Here is a 16332-nt window from a genome sequence, read left to right on the forward strand (position 1 = left end):
CACAATGCAGCACAAGACAATGAGCAGTGATACTGAGCACTGATGAGGATACTAAAACTGACACTGAGCAGCAAGATGCAGCACTTGACTATTAGTAATGTACTGTAGTATACTGAGCAGCACAAGACAATGAGCAGTGATACTGAGCACTTATGAGGATATATAACTGACACTGAGCAGCAAGATGCAGCACTGGACTATTAGTAATGTAGTATACTGGTCACTACAATGCAGCACAAGACAATGAGCAGTGATACTGAGCACTGATGAGGATACTAGAACTGACACAGAGCAGCAAGATGCAGCACTGGACTATTAGTAATGTACTGTAGTATACTGGTCACCACAATGCAGCACAAGACAATGAGTAGTGATCCTGAGCACTAATGAGGATACTAACTGAAAACTGACACTGAGCAGGAGAGACACACTGCTAGTATTACTGAGCAGCAATAAGTAAACACCGATACTGAGCACTGATATTGAGATTTCCACTGAGAGAACGTAGGCACGTCCTCTCCGCTCTCTCTACAATGCACAAGTGCAAATGGCGGCAACGCGCGGCTCTTTATATGGAATCCGAATCTCGCGAGAATCCGACAGTGGGATGATGACGTTTTGCCTCGTTCAGGTTTTCCGAGTCAGGCGGGAATAACCGAGCTAGGCTCCGAACCGTGTTTGACACGTGGAGTTCGGGGGGGTTAGGTTTTCGAAGAACCGAACACGCTCTTCTCTAGTAATGATCATGTGATGTTTTACCTTGATTGCTTCCTTAAATTACATTAACAATAGATCTCCTAGTTCAAAAATTGTCAACAGTGCTCCAAAAGTGTTCTGCTGCCTAGTCTACCAGCATAACATAATGTTGAATATATTTAATAGGATAATTCCTTCATTTTAATTATTTCTAACAAAGCATGCCTTATAGAAATCACACAGAAATAATGTATTTTTTATATTAAAGTTTTTGCCCTGATTTAAATTGTTGTAATGTAATGAATGTTATACCCCTTTTACACTCGCAGAAAAATCCCGGGATATTGCACGTGAACGCGCATCATCCCGGGATTTTTCTCAGTGTAAATGGGTACAGGGACAATTTCCCGGGACGAGCATCCCGGGATTTCATCCCAGGTCTAGAACAGGGTTGAACCCGGGACCGTCCCGGGAAGCTTCCAGTGTAAACGGGTATACCGGGTCAAGGCGATCCGGCACCCGTTCTCTTCATAGGAGGAGGCGGTGCTTGGAGAAGATTATCTCCAAGCACCGCCTCTGGGAGACTCAGCGGTGACGTCACTGACCCGGCAATATGCCGGGTCAGCCCGCTAATGTGAAAGGGTCATTCCCGGGAATGTGTCCCGGCAAATATACCGGGACACATTCCCGGGAATGAACTTTCCTGCGAGTGTAAAAGAGGTATTAGTGTCTCTCAGTGACATGCGGTGAGGTGAGACAGGTGAAGCAGAACCTCTCCAGTCATACTCCAATATACGCCAGAGTTTTGAATATATATGTATATTAAAAATACAAAGAAAATATTATAAATATTTTCTTTGTAATATTCTAATCATTTTTTAATCATTGCTCTGAATTAAAAAGTCTATGACAGGGGAGGCAATGCCTCGCTTGCCTATCTTTTCTGCACATCACTGATCAAAACTCACCAAATTTTCAGCAGTATACACTGCTGCATCTGTGTATAATACCCACATGAACCCATGGGCTCATATTTGAGGTGTAAATCTGACTCTGGCTCTAGCCAGTGTCTCCTGAGCCATTTAGCTCACTGCTCCCTGGTACCTGTGTGATTCTGTCAATTTTTGATCTTTTTTAAATATATATATAAATATATATATATATATATACGTAGAATGTTACTACTTTTGCTATATTATTAATACTACTGTATGTCTATTTGCTATAATTTTCTTAACTGTAGCATGTTTTGTTTCTATTGTGTTATGCATGATAGCAAATTTTTTTGAAAAGTAGAAGAGAGCTAAGAGAAACCATACAGCTCACATACAGGGGGTCATTACGAGTTGATCATAGCTGTGCTAAATTTAGCACAACTACGATCAGGCACTCAGACATGGACGTGGATCATCAAATCGACAGTGTCTAGGTTGACAATGTTTAGGTCGACCACTATACGTCGACAGTCACTAGGTTGACAGGGTTGGAAGATCGACAGGGTTTATAGGTCGACATGTGCTAGGTCGACAGGTCACAATGTCGACATGAGGTTTTGGGGGGGTTGTAGTTTTCTGTGTACAGTGGGGGTCATTCCGAGTTGATCGTAGCTGTGCTAAATTTAGCACAGCTATGATCATTGACACTGACATGCGGGGGGACGCCTAGCACAGGGCTAGTCCGCCCCATATGTCAGTGCCGGCCCCCCACAGAAGTGCAAAGGCATCGCACAGCGGCGATGCCTTTGCACTTCAAGAGTAGCTCCCGGTCAGTGCAGCTTTAGCATGCTGGCCGGGAGCTACTCATCGCTCCCTGGCCTGCAGCGGCTGCGTGTGACGTCACGCAGCCACCGTAGACCGCCCCCCCAATGGTCTGGCCACGCCTGCGTTGGCCAGACTGCTCCCACTAAATGGTGGTTTAACGCCGCCATTGAGCCCCCTCCTGCCCAGCAACCGCCTCTGCATGAGCAGTTTCCGGCCCGATCGCTGCGTTGCGACAAACTGCAGTGAGCGATTGGGTCAGAATGACCCCCAGTGACCGGGAAGCCGAATTAGTGCACCATGTTCGCTCGCAATGCTTTGGGCAAGGTGCCTCGCACTGCTACCGCTACAGATTACCATTCCAATCGTAGTCCACGTGGATTGTTAAGTATGAAAAAGTTTTTAAAAAAAACTAATTTGAAAAATTCATGTCGACCTGTTGACCTGTCGACATAGCACATGTCGACCTAGAAATGCTGTCAACCTTCCAACCCTGTCAACCTAGTGACTGTCGACCTATAGTGGTCGACCTAAACATTGTCGACCTAGACAGTGTCGATCTTCAGACCGGACCCCCTCAGACACATGGGGGATGCCCAGCACAGGGCTAGTCTGCCCCGCGGGTTAGTGCCGCCCCCCCCTGCAGAAGTGGTCCGGTGTTGGCCGGACCATGCCCCCAAAACGGCGGCCAAGTGCCGCCATGCCGCCCCCTCCGCGCCAGCGACCGCCTCTGCCTATCAATCAGGGAATGACGGCTCTGGCGCATGCGCAGTTCCGACCCAATCACTGCGCTGCGATAAACTGCAGCGAGCGATCGGGTCGGAATGACCCCCACAGTCACACCACACTAGACATGCCCAATTTTGTCAGATCTTGTATGCTGAGCAGTGTTTGGTCTGGTTTGCACTTTGATGGGAGACCACCTGGGAATACCAGGTGCTGTATGTATTTTTATAAAGTGGGGCAAAATAGTATTTGGACAGCCACCAATTGTGCAAGTTGACCCACTCAAAAAGATGAGAGAGGTCTGTAATTTCCATCTATTCTTGTGGAAAATAAATATTTGGACACCTACCAAGTAGCAAGATTTCTTGCTGCTTGGTCCCTCACAGTTGAAGTGTACCTATGATGGAAATTACAGACATCTCTCATCTTTTTAAGTGGGTCAACTTGCACAATCGGTAGCTGTCCAAATACTTTTTTGCCCCATTGTACTAAAAACAAAAGATACTTTTTTCTTGATACATTTATTTTTTAAATGATCAATTTATTTACTGGGGGTGAGAAGTAGAAGAGATCTAAGAAAAACCACAAGGCTTACCTTCAGGTACATCACACTGGACATGCCCAATCATCTAAGATCTTGGAAGCTAAGCAGTGTTGGGTCTGGTTAGTACTTCTATGGAAGACCATCTGGGAATACCAGTTGCTGTAGGTTAATTTTTTAAACTCATCAATTAATATACTGAAGGTGAGAAGAGGAACTAAGATCTAATGGTGTGTACACATGGTGAGATATTTTCTTACGATTTTGACTATATAGTCAAAATCATAAGAAAAGTTAGTGCAGATCGCAAGGTGAAAGTTTACAGTATATAAAAAGAGGACTAGACAATGCCACACAATTTTTTTCTATAAACAACATATCTTTAATAACAATCACTTATAAAATTCAAACAGTCAATACTTTTATTAGCAAGACACTCCATGTTTTGCTACTAAAAGTATGGTCCTTTAAAATTTTGGCTTAAACACATCAAGAAACACCCACAGTTTATTAAGTAAAACTCTCCTTCTAATTTTATTGCAGCTCAATGTAATTGGTTTAATGATCTATAGTAAATATGTCAATTAAACTAATTCTATACCGCCATATTATTCAATTTCCACAGTTTCTAACATTTGAAATTACATTTACTTCCCTCTATACAAATACAATTATATGTACAAACATTGCCAACATATTCAAGTTTTTTTGAGTACATTGAAGTAGTAATTACATCACAATTTGATCCAATTAGACATAAAGAGCATTACTCAATCATGTTTCAACTGTTGTTAGTACTTGAAAATCATAATATGATGTTGTCAAATACCTCTTAAACCAATTTTTGCCTTGTGCAAATCCATTAATTAATGAAGGGGTTTTCTATAGAACTTATTTAAAAAACATTAAGTGTGCATCTTAAAGATATTGACTAAAATAGCAGCAAATTACTACTTAATGCATATTCAAGTGTCTCAAAAGAATATAAAAATGAGACGACATGACCAGTGTCCAATATTTTCAGATACCAAAGGTATGTACTACCAGGACATCTACATTTCTCATTATTTCCTTTTTATATGTTGTAATTTTATTGATATTCATTACTATGTATATTTTACAGTGAAAAAATGTACAAAAAACTGGATTCCATGTAGTGTAGGTCAGCTGATTTTTGTAAACCATTTGTCTTATGCCATGTATTCTACTGTTAATGTCCATATTTAGAAAGTCATTGTTAACAGATAAAAAAAATACAGAATACTTTTTTTAATTCACTTGTGTTCTAGGGGAGGATAATTCTGAAATGTAGCACCAGGCATATCTAGGTCACTATAATCATTTGAGAACACTGCTAACAAATAACATACTGGTGAATACTGCAATGTTGATAAATGAAAGAAGAATAAAAATAATTAAATAGAAAACCTATGTTTTGAATTCATTACATAAATGGATAACACAGATATTTTGCTTAATAAATATGATATTTGATTGATATTTTATTAATTCCAAAGTTCTTGTATCTTATATTCATTTTAGCTTTCCTGTTATTCTTGAGAATCTCATACTATATGTATATAGCACAAGTCAACATATTCAGTAGTATGAAAGCATTTGGTACTAGATAAGTGTATTCATAGACTTTACACACACTGATTTACAATACAGATGAAGGTGACATGAGCATACTCTTCTAAATACTGTTGTATACGGTTATTGTCAGGGCTGGACTGCCCATCTGGCACTTCTGGCAAATGCCAGATGGGGCGACGGGCTTGTGGGCCGGCCCTGTCAGGCAGAGAGCCGGGAAGGCCGCCGAAAGTCCGGCTCTCTGTTCTGGCCACTCCATGGAAATGGAGATGTGCCGCAAGTCCACGCACTCATGACTCACGGCACGCACTCAACTTTAGTGCCTGTGAGCCCCCGTACACGGTGCGCGCGCCCATTGGCACAAGCACACGCACACCCCAGTCCGTCCATGGTTGTTGTGATTACTGATCCCATGCCTGCACACCTCTTTTGTGTTTTGGTGCAACTATTCTGTTTACTTCCACTATTTTGAACCACAGAAGCATTGAGGCACTGGAATCATCCCTATGCCTATATGAGTCAGAACAGTTCTCTCATGTAACATTCTGTATATGCTAGTACAAAATATATCAAATTAAACTATTCTATTATTATGGTTCCACGAGTACAAGTTCAGTTTACAGTTTGGCTAACTACAGTATAATATTACTGCCTATGCAAACAAGTTCCATGACATTGCCTCATTGGCTTATAGTACCCTAAGTACACTTGTGTGCTCATTTATGACAGAGCACCCTATCAATTTGCCAGTGAAAAAGGGATATCACGATATGATATGATATGATATGATATGATATGTACTATGTGCCCAATATATCTTAAGTGAAATTACTTATCTACATTGTAACCCTTCACATCAATGTAATACTAATTAATATAATTGACAGTATGTAGTAGTTTCTTGTCTGAACTGAGTCCTGTCATTTCATTATGAACAGATTGTCTACTGACTATCCATAAAGATGTTCCTTCAGGGATCTCTTCTGTTCTCAGTAGTGTTATGTCTGGTGTCTTGTTTTCCTCAACCATTTAATTACTGGCGAGAAATTCCAGGAGTTCCAGACACTCCAAATTCACATGTGCTTCCCAGTGTAGATACAGTTCAGAAGACAAGTGATGGAATCCATGAGAAAACTGGTCTGCAAGGTTTGTGAATTTTTTTTATCCCTTCATGATCATAGGTAGTTTGCACATGTAATATTTGTGCAACATTGTGCTGCTTTTTCATTTATAGATTTACATTTGTGATTTCTTTTGTCAGATTTATAAAACAGTGCATATTGTGCTTTTTAATTTGTGAGCATTAGAAATATGGGGAAATGTGAGTTACTGTATATAAATATAAATTTCTCTGAACCATACTTACCTACTGGAGAAGTCCAGAGAGGAGGCACAGCAGGCCACGTTGAGGACTGGGACTGGACCGTCATGTCATTAGCACCCACCCCCATTATCGGAAAATTCCTGCGATTCACAGGTATTCACATTAGGATGAAACCAACATTAGGTGGTCCAGTTTATTCCTGGATAGGTTTTAGGGGGGGGGGGGGTTAGGGTCCTGGTCGAACCTCACGTCAAAATGTGACGGACAGAACTCTGACCCAGGGATCCTGTTTTGGGCCTTCCACTGGATGGATTTGGAAGAAAACAGCACAGAGTGGTAACATTGGATCCCAGAAGACATACTAGAGGGTTAGGGTCCCAGTTAGACCTCCCATTGGTGTACGTTGGCCAGATATTTGACCCAGGGAGCCTAATCTGGGCCTGCCACTGGATGGATTTTGGGGGGGAAAAAAGTGGAAGCATTGCATCCCAGATGACATACTAGGGGGTTGGGGTTGGTCGGCCCTCACAGCGAAATGTGCCAGGAAGAACTATGACCCAGGGAGCCTGTTCTGAACCTTCCACTGGATGGATTTGGAATAAAACTTCACAAAATTGTAACATTGGATGCCAGAAGCTATACTAGGGAGTTGGAGTGTGCCTGATCTGGGTATTCCACTGGATGGATTTGGATGAAAACTTAATGAACTGTAATAACCATAAATCAATGAACTAAAATAACTCACAAAAATAGTAGTGGGAAGACAAAAATGCTGTGCACTCAAAAGTGTTGGAATAGCAACGTTAATAACAGAAGGAAAACATTAACCCCATCTAGAAATGGAAAAGTGATTATAAAACTGAACAGAAAGAAAAGCTGGGGATCAGGGCTACTGGCAACACCCCAAAAACAAAAACAACACTAGGCAGCCAACTACTGGGTGTGTTAGAAAAGTTACTAAGCTACTAATTATTTTTAACATGTTGTCAGTTACATTCAACTCATTGATAACTTAATAACTGGAAAATGTAAACCCGGGCAACGCTGGGTACTTCAGCTAGTACATTATAAAATTGCAGATACATATGAAACCTGCTAAAAACATACCGACTCAATTAATCTGAAACATAGTTTAGACTGTTTTTCAATGGGACCTTATACATTTTTCTGCTTCTCCCTAAAGCTCTCCTGCCAATGTTTGGAGGAAATAAACTACCTACAACTGATGTAAAGGATATCCTAGCACTACCTAAAGGAGATTTAGGTGTACAAGGTGTTATTGGCGACAAATCAAGCTTACCAAATGTAGGACTTCCAGGTAGATTATATGAAATAACATGTTGGACATGACTTTTAGTTACATGCAATAAACACAATAATAATATATATATTTTCACTATCTGTAGATTAAACCAATATAAAAAAAAAACTTCTACATGTACAAAAATTGGATTTAACCTGGTAATTGGACATAATTTCACTATTAATTTCTAGTTTAAGAATTGTATAATGTATATATAAAATCCCCTACCTAATGTAAATAATATGGCTATTACAAGGCATAAGGTCCATACAGTATACCAACAAGTCTGTAGGTTTAATGCATTCATATAGTAACAAAAATATAATCCTAACTGTGATAAGTGGTCCCTATACCTAATAATACACAAGTTTTCCTAATGAACACTGGAGTGAATAAATTAGAAATCTCAATATTTATAAGATTTGTTGAATTATTTATATATTGACTTTCCGATAAGTGTGTGGAGTGCAAGCTAAACAAAAACTAATAAAGACTTACAACAAGCGATCCTAATATTATCTTTGTTTTTTCATTTAGATGTGCCCGCTGTTTCAGTTCCATCTGCACAACTGCTTGATCTAAACAGACGTATTAACAGGCTGGAAGCAGGCAAGTACAGTAGTTGCATAGGCTTTTCTAATGTGTATGGGGCAGATGTACTAAGCCTTAGAGAGAGATAAAGTGGACAGAGATCAGCCAATCAGCTCCTAACTGCCATGTTACAGGCTGGGCTTGAAAAATGACAGAAGCTGGGTGGTTGGTACTTTATCTCTGTCCATTTTATCTCTCTACAAGGCTTAGTACATAGGCTTCTAAGTGAGGCTATTCACATAGTTAGTGAGATTGAAAAAAAGGCATAATGCCCATCGAGCTCAACCTGTTTCCATATTAAGCAGTGCACATTATAATGCACCAACCAAAATAATGGTTTTGTACCTATAGACAACTATATTTCATATCACTCCCATATACATAATGTTAATATGTTAAATGCTATAGCCTAGGATGCCTTTTACAGCTAGAAAACTGTCCAATCCGTTTTTAAATGCATTTACAGAGTCTGCCATTATTACCTTCTCCGGCAGGGAGTTCCAAATCATTATTGCCATAACGGTGAAGAACTCTTTCCTACGTTGTGTACAGAATTTTCTCTCCTCTAGTCTCAGTGAATGCCCACGTGTCCTATACAGAGTTTTATTAATAAACAAATCCCCTGCTAACTCTTTGTATTGACCCTTTATATATTTGAAGATATTAATAATGTCTCCTCTTAGTCTCCTCTTTTCAAGGGAATACATATTTAACCTAGTAAGCCTTTCCTCATACTCCAGTGTCTCTAACCCATCAGTTTAGTAGCTGGACTTTTGAACTCTTTTGAGCTCCCCGATATCTTTTTTATAATATGGTGCCCAAAACTGAACACAATATTCCAGGTGCAGACGTACCAATGATTTATACAGAGGCAGGATTACATCCACGTCCCTTGACCCAATACCCCATTTTATGCACGCAAGGACTTTACTTGCCTTCTTTGCTGCATTTTGACATTGCGTACTGTTATTAATCCTATTATCTATGAGCACCCCTAAATCTTTTACCACCACAGTTACCCCTATCTTTTCCCCATTTAGAGTGTAGGATGCAAATTTGTTTCTAATCCCAAAGTGCATAACTTTGCATTTATCAATATTGAATCTCATTCCTCATTTAGATACCCAAGTTTCAAGTTTAAATAAGTCATTTTGTAAAGACTCCACATTAATTTCTGAATGAATTACCTTACACAGTTTAGTATCATCTGCAAAGATTGACACTGTGCTTTCCAGGTAGGGTCGGACTGGCCCACAAAGGAACAGGGGAAACCACCGGTGGGACCTACTGCCTGTGGGCCCTCCTCCTCCTCTAGTGATCATCAAGTTCAAGACTATCCTAGTGCAATGGTTTTATGCATCATACATATGTTACATTATGCTTCACAATAATTTGGTTTATTATATATTTACCAAGGGGCACAGAACATGTAATGGTTAGTCAAACCTCTGTGGTGGCTGGCCATGCCCCCACTGGAACCTGGCTACACCTTTAAGCATGGGCCCCTATAGCAGCATCCCCCCGGTGGGCCCTTCATGCCCCAGTCTGACACTGTTTCCAGGCCTATTCCTAGATCATTAATAAATATATTAAATAGTAGCAGGCCAATTACGGACCCTTGTGATATTCCGCTGGCTACTGGTGCCCAGCTGGAGAACATCCCATTGACCACTACTCGTTGTACCCTGTTATCCAGCCAATTTCCTATCCATGTACAAATAATATTTCCTAGTCCAAGTTCCCTTAATTTGATGATCAGTCTCTTTTGAGGCACTGTATTTAAGGCTTTTCACTTCTGAGTAGTAGCTGACCTCCTTATTGTTTTCATTGTTCATCTCCTAAAAATAAATAATAATAATATTTCAATAGTTCTTAACAAATAGAGAATGCAGCCTCATAACAAGTTTACATAAACTGTCCAGATACGCACAAAAAATATTTTGCCCACCCTGGAGTTAAAGTGTGATAAATGAAGAGCAAGTATTAATATCGACTCCCTATCTCAATACATACTTGCAAAGTGTAACAACAGATGTAGACAATACATTCAGTACTTGCAAAGTGTAAGAATTGTTGTAGACAATACAAATATGCAATTCATAATAAGGGATCCAGACAATATATACAAGTAAGTCTAAGAATGGTTGTACACAGAACATGATAATTATTGAAATGGGTGCACATAAGACATACATTAATGGTACTAGAAGGGACGCATACAATATATGTGAGTAGGTAATATAAAGATGTGCTAAAAAAATGTGACATAAGGACCAGTCCACATACATCAGCCACAGTACCTGCTTATAATGCAAAATCAAGTCATAATGTCCTGTCACTACACAACTAATTACTGATTGCATGAGTGTTAAATCTTTGACATATATTTATTACAAAATAAATCTCACTATTCTATTCATTATCCCTTAATTTCTAAATTAAATTTTTTATCTACTTATGTAGAAATTAAGTATCGGGGCCATTCATTACAAAAGTAATACAGGAGATATTACAAATATCTCCTGCTAACCTTTTCGATCCCGCTGTCCCCATATAATAGCATGGAGACCTAAATTAATCAAGCTCTGAAAATACAAAATTTTCATAGCTTAACAGTAGAAACCTTTGCCATCTTCAGATAGCATTTGTACCCAGAGCCCCGCTCCTTCCTTTGGGAAGGAGGTCTGGGCTGTGAATAGGTATCCTTTCAGATCCCTTCACCTCTGTTTGGCTCCTTCCACTGGACACCCAGCTCATCATGCACATGTGTGAATCCCAGAAAGCAGGGGTATAGCTATGCCTGACGGGGCCCCATAGCATAATTCCTTGCCATGGCACAGGACCGCCCCCCGCCTCTGCTGCCACGTGTGTCCATGTGTCTACCCCCCTCCCCCCCTGGTGAAATCCTTAAAAGAACCCATTCCCCGCAGCACTCACCAGTGGTGCTGCGCTGTCACCTCATTTGCTCTCCCGGCCAGCCCAGCTCCGTCTCTTGTCTCCTCACAAATGCTGGGAGGAGGCGTGGTTGTGGTCCAGGGATGTTCCTGCAGAGTCAGCCATGCCTCCTCCCAGTATTAGTTAGTACTCAGGAGAGGCGGAGCTGGCGGTCGGGTGAGCAGGTGTGGCTGCCGCACACTTGCAAAGGTAAAAGATGCCAGCGCCGGTGCTCAGCAACTAGGTGCAGGGGAAGGCTCGGACCCCAGAGACAACTCGGGCCCCATAGCAGTCGCATCCCCTGCACCTATGGTAGCTACGCCCATGCCAGACAGTATGATCTGCGGGAATATTGGGGAACACAGTTAACATTCTCCAACACAGCAGTGACATATAAACTAACCTCACCAGAGAGTAGCAGCAGATGCACTGAGATGGGACTTTGCAGAAAAGGTTTTTGCAAGCACATCTGTGCTGTGGTTTGCCCCTTTCATTGTTCCGTAGGCATGGCAATGCTGAGCCAGTTGTTAAGCATGCCAGGGATTATGCACACCCAAATCTGCTGCTCTCCAGACAGCAATCATACCCAGAAGCAAGGCAGATGTGTAGGCAGGTGGGGAACAGAGCTGTAGCTAGACATTTTAGTGCCTTATCCAAGAAAGAGCACCGGCGCCACCCCCTTATGCATCTAATTTAGATTTAGCCTCATAATCTCATTTTAAATTAGATTTTATTATAAGATTTTATTAAATGAATTTTAGGAACATTTTTAATGTGGATATGATAAATATTTTTCACGTAAATTCATGAAGTGAAAATTAATATTTTCATGCACATTTACTATTTGTCTTTTGCCAGGAGAGGGGCTGCGATAAGAGCCCAACCTGGTGAAAAGCTGGAAGTAGTGTGTTAGCACAATGCTATAACACTGCTTCCTAGATTGGATCCTTGGTGAACACTGTGCATGTATGATCAACTCATAGAAACATAGAAACATAGAATTTGACGGCAGATAAGAACCACTTGGCCCATCTAGTCTGCCCATTTTTTTTATCCTTTAGGTAATCGCAACCCTTTTTGAACCTTAATTCTTTGTAAGGATATTCATATGCCTCATGCATCATCAGTAGGCAATGGCCATAGGCTACTATCTGCTAACATCATCTGCAAATGGTGTTAGCTATTGTGGCCAAGCACCGGAAATCCAAAAGCATAGCAGCATGTGGTTGAAAATGAAAGGACCACAGCAGATATTGGAGGTATCTGTGGCAATCCCTCCAGGGTACATTTGGGGGATACTTAATATCTGTGGGTACCACCTGAAAACAACTTTTTTCCAGCAATATCCTGCAAATCTTTTAAAATTTTTTTTTTTTTGTTAGCTGCCAGTGGGGTGTGGATCATTAGATCTACACTAAAAATGTCTACAGTTAATAGGCCGACTACTAATGGTCAACATGCATTTGTTCGACAGGGTCAAAAGATCAACATGGGATAGGTAGACAGTAGAAAAGGTCAACATGGTCAAAAGGTCGACATGGAAATTATCGACACAAAAAATGTTGACACTGTTTTGGGTGTTTTGTCACTTTTTGCTTTTTGTTTTGTCACTTTTTTGCTATAAAAAAAGACCCAATAGTGTACCGCATAGCCTCGCATGGCCCGCTTCACTCTCCATGCTTTGGGCAAGGTGCCTCGCTCCACTGCCACTGTGCTCGGCACAGGTTACTATTCCCAATCATAGTTCACATGGATGGTAAAGTATGAAGGAGTAAAACAAAATTAAAATAAATTAAAAAAAACTTGTGTCAACCATTGTCATGTTGACCCTTTGAACCTGTCGACCTTTTGAATCTGTCAAGCTTTTGAACTGCCTACCTTTTACATGTTGAGTTTTTGACCATGTCGACCTATTTCATGTCGACCATTATTGGTCGACCAGTTGACTGTATATCTTTTTAGTGTAGCTCTATAGACCAGATACCTTCCAGTGCTATCACACCACTCCCAATCATCATCACAACCAACTTATAACATATTATCATTTTTATATATTATTTTAGCACTATTATCCTTTATAATAAAAGGCTAATGTTGCTTCTCACCTCCATGTGGGGAATTTAAGTGTTTGCATGCTGGCGGCCATTTGATGGAGCCTGACAGAGCAATTCAAGTGTTGCTCCATTCTGTTGCGCACAGGTGCCACTGCTGACATTACTGTTATGTTGTTCCTTCATTTTGATGTGCTGCTAACTAGTTTAATATATTTAATGACTTTGTCTACCCTTTTCCACCCATATCTTTCTAAAATAGATATTCTATGTTTCCTCACAAGCAGTTCTGCTATCGACTGGGGAGGTCGGCTGAGCTAATTGTATTAATTCATGGAGCTCCTAGTTTCACCTCCATCTCCTGCTCCTTTACACTCGTTCTCTTCCTCTTGTCAGGGAATGAGATGTCATGATGTCTCATACACCAGTGTCAATAGTGCCTCCACTGATGTCATCAGATGATGGAAATTTAGCCACCAGACAATGTAGTAATGGTAATAAAAAATGGAGCCAGTAGTGTTGTGGAGGGTGCCCATTGCAGGTCAGATCACAAGTGCAAGTACAGGCTGGGCTTGGGCAGGCAACGATCATAGAAGACTGTGGATGGGCACTCAGAGAAGGATTGCCTGTCATGCAAGAAGTATTCAGGCCGGCAGGTGGCCCACTGGTAATCTTCGCTCGTGAATTCAATGGCCAATCCACGTCTGATTGCAGTGAATAACTTTACATGGTCTTGAAAGTTTTTGGCAGTTAACTCAAATTTTACAGGATATTTGTAACTAAACTAATAAAGGGCAACAGAGTCTCCACTTTATCCTTAATCATGGTTAGTTCACTGTTTACAGATTCAAAACTATAAAATATATACAGTAGTATGCAGTTACTGAACCTACTACAGATATTTTGTATGTTTTAATATTTTGAGCAAACAGTGAATAAGTAAGAACTGATTGGTACTATATAGCTAGACTTCTATGAATGTTAAGATATTTAACTTGTCCCCAACAAGTTTACAAACATTACTTAATTAAGCATTATGTTTTTCTTTTAGTACTGAAACTGGAAGGAAGAATTCAAGAGGCTGGAGAAAAGATAATGGCCACCAATGGAAAGCAAGTGGATTTTGAAACATCTGCAACCACCTGTAAAGCTGTTGGTGGACATATTGCTACTCCCATGAATGAAGCAGAGAACAATGCCATCATGGAATTTGTGAAAAAACGTAATAGCTATGCATACCTGGGAATCAAAGAGGGGGCAGTGCCTAACACCTTTAATTACTTAAATGGTATTCCTGTAGTTTACACTCATTGGGGGAAAAATGAACCAAGTGGCAAAGGACAGGAAAGTTGTGTTGAAATGTACACAGATGGTACATGGAATGACAAGGCTTGTAATCAAAAACGACTTACCATCTGTGAGTTATAAATATCCAGAAGTTTAGGTCTAGAATAACGATCATTATAGTGTGCAAGTTAGAAAGGGATTAATGTATGCTGCATGCTTAATCTGGGCAGGTATTTAAAATAAATTTAAATAATACAGAAAATGGAGTAATATTATATCTCAATATTAATGTTTATTTTATCCAGTAAATTTGTAAAAAACAAAACAAAACATGTAGTGTGGTTTTGTTAATAAATCTACTTGCATATTCTGCAATAATCTACAACTAATTTTCTTTCAATCCTATTTTACTCTCATTTAAATGTGAAATAAATCAGTGTCATCACTACGGTGGTACAGGTGGTGCAGGGGGTGCAGGCAAAACCTGGGTGTAACCCTCCAAGGGGTCCTCCTCAGTGACAGGAGCTGGGGGCTGCACTGTAACATTAAATACAGCACCCATCTCCTGTCACATCTCCTGTCACAATGTATTCAAGAGGTGTGTTGTTATAATGTAGTCATTATAGTTGAAATATGTAGTTGTTTTTGTTATATTGTGCTCAGTGGGGGTAATTCCAAGTTGATCGCAGCAGGAAATTTTTTAGCAGTTGGGCAAAACCATGTGCACTGCAGGTGTGGCAGATATAACATTTGCAGAGAGCGTTAGATTTGGGTGGGTTATTTTGTTTCTGTGCAGGGTAAATACTGGCTGATTTATTTTTACACTGCAATTTAGATTGCAGATTTAACTCACCACACCCAAATCTATCTCTCTCTGCACATTTTATATCTGCCTCCCCTGCACTGCATCTTAAAAACTAAAGCAATTGCACCAGTTATAATTTAAGCAGAACTATTGTGTATGCCCCAAATGAGTCATGACCGTTGTGAGGATACCAGGTATTGCAACCGTAATTCGCTAAGTATGATCCTTAGGTTTGACAATCACAAAGAGAAGAGAATTTTATAACAGCAACTTTATTGCACAAAAAAATACACAAGTGCCATATAATAGTCTATATACTCACTATAAACTATAAAACAAAAAATAAAATGTCAGGGTATTACCTACCAGTTTCATTAATATCCCCAATAAAGTCTACAGTATATCAGTCCAGAGGCCTGCAAGCAAGCACAGTTCTATGTCTCACCATGTAGCAGAGAGAGTACCAATGCCACAAGGATAATCTTGTAGACAGGTTCACTGCTGTCCTCCTCACACTGCCTCTCTTCCAGTCTTTGCATTAAAGTTCCCAGCTGCTTTGCCAAGCTCTCCACTAGCATGGTGGTGTTCTGGGTCTCAGCTACCGTGCTCCAACATGCAAATACCACAGAAACAGTGAGCTACCCCAGATGGGGAGAAGCCTTTCATTTCCTTAAATATGAAACAAGTTTTCAGTAGTCCATCAGAATGTCTCCATGTATATTCT

At 40.3% G+C, this 16332-nt stretch overlaps 1 protein-coding gene and 1 pseudogene across 1 annotated transcript in view; both read left to right on the plus strand.

Annotated features, from left to right (window-relative positions):
* Window positions 1-15058, plus strand: part of LOC135057231 (pulmonary surfactant-associated protein A-like) — a 47004-nt gene extending 31946 nt beyond the window's left edge. Inside the window, exons 2-5 of the mRNA XM_063963126.1 lie at window positions 6276-6459; window positions 7821-7955; window positions 8478-8549; window positions 14568-15058. Coding sequence (XP_063819196.1) covers window positions 6276-6459; window positions 7821-7955; window positions 8478-8549; window positions 14568-14944 — 768 coding nt within the window. The 3' untranslated portion in view covers window positions 14945-15058. The remainder of the gene's footprint in view (window positions 1-6275; window positions 6460-7820; window positions 7956-8477; window positions 8550-14567) is intronic.
* On the plus strand, window positions 3773-3891 carry LOC134898228 (5S ribosomal RNA; annotated as a pseudogene).
* Window positions 15059-16332: the final 1274 nt, after the last annotated feature.

Source organism: Pseudophryne corroboree, chromosome 3, assembly GCF_028390025.1.
Source record: "Pseudophryne corroboree isolate aPseCor3 chromosome 3, aPseCor3.hap2, whole genome shotgun sequence".
Taxonomy (NCBI): domain Eukaryota; kingdom Metazoa; phylum Chordata; class Amphibia; order Anura; family Myobatrachidae; genus Pseudophryne; species Pseudophryne corroboree.